Genomic DNA, 3878 nt, shown 5'->3' with positions numbered 1-3878 from the left:
AACCAAGGGTAAATTCTGGAAGCACAGTAACTGAAATTTTAAAAACCAGATGATATGTTCGACAGCAGATTGAAAGGCAGAAAGCTAGTTGATGAACCTGAAGAGACAAAAAGCATTCAATCTGAAAATAAAAAGGACTGAAGAGAAATAAACAGAACCCAAGACAAAATAAAATTGTAGAATGCGAGGCCCAAAGAGAAACACTGCTTCGTCAAGGTCATGTAAGTTTTAAGCAGTACAGCCAACACCCATTCCACAAAAATATGCCATCTATTATCTGAACATAATAATTCAAAATATGAAATCCTAAATGCCTAGAAGGGCAACTATATTTTTTAAATTAACAAATAAGGAGCTGACCAAACTAATATTCCTCAGCACAGTTTGAGGTTCGCTACCAGTAATGTGAAGAACTTACATGCAATAATACTATGTGCAAACCTAACAATGAAAAAAATGCAGTTGTGGACACCTGCCCCTCCCAGCACAAGAATTTACTTCAGAGGACAGCACTGAAATCTGCAGCTCTGGGAGAGGGACATGTCTGATCAGAGCACACAGGAGCAAATGAAGGGGGAGGAAGAGAGAGTGGAGCACCTCCTGGCCCACCAAGCATTAAGGACAATATTCCCGCTCAGAGTAGCCAATCCACAGAGAAGACCCCATGGCCGGCCCCACTATGAGACAGGACATCCCTCACTACAAGGGACAACACTGGAGACAGTGTGGGAATTCTGCCCAATCTGATCCCACCACACCAAGGCAAAACACTAAGGGCATGCAATAGAACAGCAAGGGGAACAGAGCAATGAAGTCCCCAGGGAATACCAAAAATAGACTTTGGGGCCAGGACTTGGCACCCCAACAGACTCGACTAGAAAACACTCGTAAAGGCCAACAGTCCTTGAACTAACTACGAGCTTTTTGTTTTGTTTTGTTTTGTTTTTGTCATTGGTTTGTTGTTGTTTCTTTGTTGTGTATTATTGTTTGGTTTTGCTCTGTCTTGTTTTTGTGCATGTTATTATCTCTGCAGGTCTAAATAAGATAGGCTGGTTGAACAATCTGGAGGAGTAAACAACGGGACCGACAGTTCCGGGTGGACATAGGAGAGGGGAAGGTGGGGGGAAAGGTAGTGGTGTTAAACCCAGGGAACAAGGGAACAACAGTGATACAAATTGGTGGTGAGGAGGGTGTAGGAGGCCTGTAGGGTGTGATCAAGGGTAATGTAACCAAGAGGAATTACTGAAACCCTAATGAAGACTGAGCATGATAGTGGGACAAGAGGAAAGTCAGAGGAAATATAGGAAAGAACTAGGAGGTAAAGGGCATTTATAGAGGTGTAAATAAAGGCATATACATATGCAAATATATTTATATATGAGGATGGGGAAATAGATCTATGACATATTTATAGGTGTAGTATTAAGGTAGCAGATGAACATTGGGCCTCCACTCAAGTACTCCCTCAATGCAAGAATACTTTGTTCTATTAAACTGGCATTCCATGATGCTCACCTTCCCGACACAATAGCTGAAGACAAAGCGGCAAATGTGGTGAAGAAAGCTGATGGTGCCCGGCTATCAAAAGATATAGCGTCTGGGGTCTTAAAGCCTTGAAGGTAAACAAGCGGCCATCTATCTCAGAAGTAACAAAGCCCACATGGAAGAAGCACACCAGCCTGTGTGCTCACGAGGTGCCAAAGGGATTAGGTATCAGGCATCATCAGAACAAAAAATCATCATTGTGAATGAGGTGGGGAGGGCGGAGTGGAGACCCAAAGCCCATTTGTAGGCCACTGGCCATCCCCTTACAGAAGGATCTCAGGGAGGAGATGAGCCAGTCGGGTGGGATGTAGCAATGATGAAACATACAACTTTCCTCTAGATCCTAAATGCTTCCTCCCCCCACCCACTAAGAGTTGCATGAGCCCCTAATTAAATGATTTTTTTTAAAAAAGAAAAAAATGATGCAGTTAACACAACTAAGCAATGAAATAGGTGAATCAACTGAAATAAAAAGAACTATGAAGGTCTGGATTCTAACACAGTTGAAAACCTAGGAAGAAATGGCCAAATTCCAGAAACACACTAAGTAACTAAACCAGCAGGGACTGCAGTAGAAATCTGAACAGACCCGTAACAAAATAAATTGAAACAAACCAAAAAATTCCCAACTAAAGAAAGTTCCAGCCCCAACAGTTTCCCTGGTAAATTCTACCAATTAGTCAAAGAGCTGACACAAATTCTATTCAAACTATTGAATATATTCTGTGGAGTACTGAAAAGGATGAAAAACTCAAATGCAAACATGAAGCTAAAATAATACTGATACCAACACCAAGCAAACATAACACTAAAAAAGAAAATTATAAGCCAATATCCTACATGAACAAAGATGAAAAAATTCTCAACAAAATTCTAGCCAATAGAATTGAACAATATACCAAAATAATAGCACAATCTCTCAAGGGGGATTCATACCAGGTAAGCAAGGATGTTTCAACATTAGAAAAAACACTACAAGATAGTTATCAATTGACAGAGAAAAGGCATTGACAAAAATCCAACACCCATTACCGCCAAAAGGGGCCCTGTGCAGTCATGAGTTACCTACCTACTGTGCTCACTGCAAGTCAGCAGTTCAAAACCATTGGCCACTCCGCAGGAGACAGCTTTCTGCTATCATAAAGATTTATTGTCCCAGAAACTCACAGGGGCAGCTCTACTCTGCCCTACCTGTTCACTGTGAGTTGAAATCAACTTAGTAGCAGTGAGTTTATTTCTATTCAAAACACTCAACAAAATAGGAACAGAGGGGTAATTCCTCAACATAATAATGGCTATACAAACAAATGCAGTCATTAACAAAAACAATGAATAAAAAAGATGGGCCGAGCAACAACAGGTAAACACAAATGTTCCCTTCACCTCCAAAGGGAAAGTATAAAATATAAAAGCTGATACCTCAAAATTTTCACTGACTTCTTGCATCATCTTCAGCTTTGTCTCATCAGCTGTAAATAAGACACACCATCAAATCATTAAGCTACATGATTCCAAAAATGATCGGACTTAATCATTACAATTGAAGCAATCAGATCTTATCAGTTTGACTGTCAAGGCCAAAAGGAGGTACGTAAGTGCTCCCTACAACATTTGCACTCCCCAGACACCCATATTCACACACAGACAGGCAGAGATTCACACACACCTAACCCATGTGCCTCTTTAGGGCTCCAGCCAGTAACGATCATCATTTTGCTTCAACTCAAGACAGGGAGAGAGGAAATTGGGGTGGGGAGGGGTACATTCCTATTGATCTCAAAGTGTACATCATTTAGCCTGCACTAAATTAGCCACACATACTACCAAGATCAAAAAATAAAAAAGATTCACTCACGTGTATTCACATCGGTGAGAGCTGCCACAAACTGAAGGTATTTTTTCATCAGAGTGGTTTGATCAACCACCGTGGCCCCTTGTGTTGCAACAAATGCCATTTTTCTTGAATGCTTCTTCACTTGTTTCTTAAGGAAATGGTATCAGGCCATGAGGTCACGCAGCCTGTGGAAAGAAGCCAAGGTCAGACAATTTACCAAGGATACAGGCTCATAATCTCTGTGGAAAATTCATCTAAATCCCTGTGCATTCCGAATGCAACACAATACTACTCCCTCCCTCTCACTGGCTCTTTTGCAAATAAAACTGACCTAAATTAATCTCATCTATAAATTTCTAAACTGGATTTGTAAACACAGATGCAGCTTGTTCCCTTGCCATTTTTTTTCTTCTTTGCCCAAGGCCAGCGGTTGGCAGTTTCTCTAAAAGTTTGCTATCTAAAACTCGCTGCCATCAAGTCTATCCCGACTCAGGGCCAC

At 41.1% G+C, this 3878-nt stretch overlaps 1 protein-coding gene across 5 annotated transcripts in view; it reads right to left on the bottom strand.

Moving 5' to 3' along the window:
* The window catches only part of LOC101661316 (transformation/transcription domain associated protein), a 74366-nt gene extending 70805 nt beyond the window's left edge, over positions 1–3561 (bottom strand). For all 5 annotated transcript variants that reach the window (XM_045285939.1, XM_045285940.1, XM_045285941.1 and 2 more), the window contains exons 1-2: positions 3401–3561; positions 2965–3014 (exon numbers count right to left, since the gene is read on the bottom strand). In XM_045285939.1, the coding sequence (XP_045141874.1) occupies positions 2965–3014; positions 3401–3500 (150 nt within the window). In that variant the 5' untranslated portion in view covers positions 3501–3561. The remainder of the gene's footprint in view (positions 1–2964; positions 3015–3400) is intronic.
* Between the last annotated feature and the right edge of the window lie 317 nt (positions 3562–3878).

This window comes from Echinops telfairi, unplaced genomic scaffold (genome assembly GCF_000313985.2).
Source record: "Echinops telfairi isolate 266 unplaced genomic scaffold, ASM31398v2 ScPeMD7_5;HRSCAF=22, whole genome shotgun sequence".
Taxonomy (NCBI): Eukaryota; Metazoa; Chordata; class Mammalia; order Afrosoricida; family Tenrecidae; genus Echinops; species Echinops telfairi.
The sequence above is the reverse complement of the archived record's forward strand: the minus strand, read 5'-3'. Positions and strand labels throughout refer to the sequence as shown.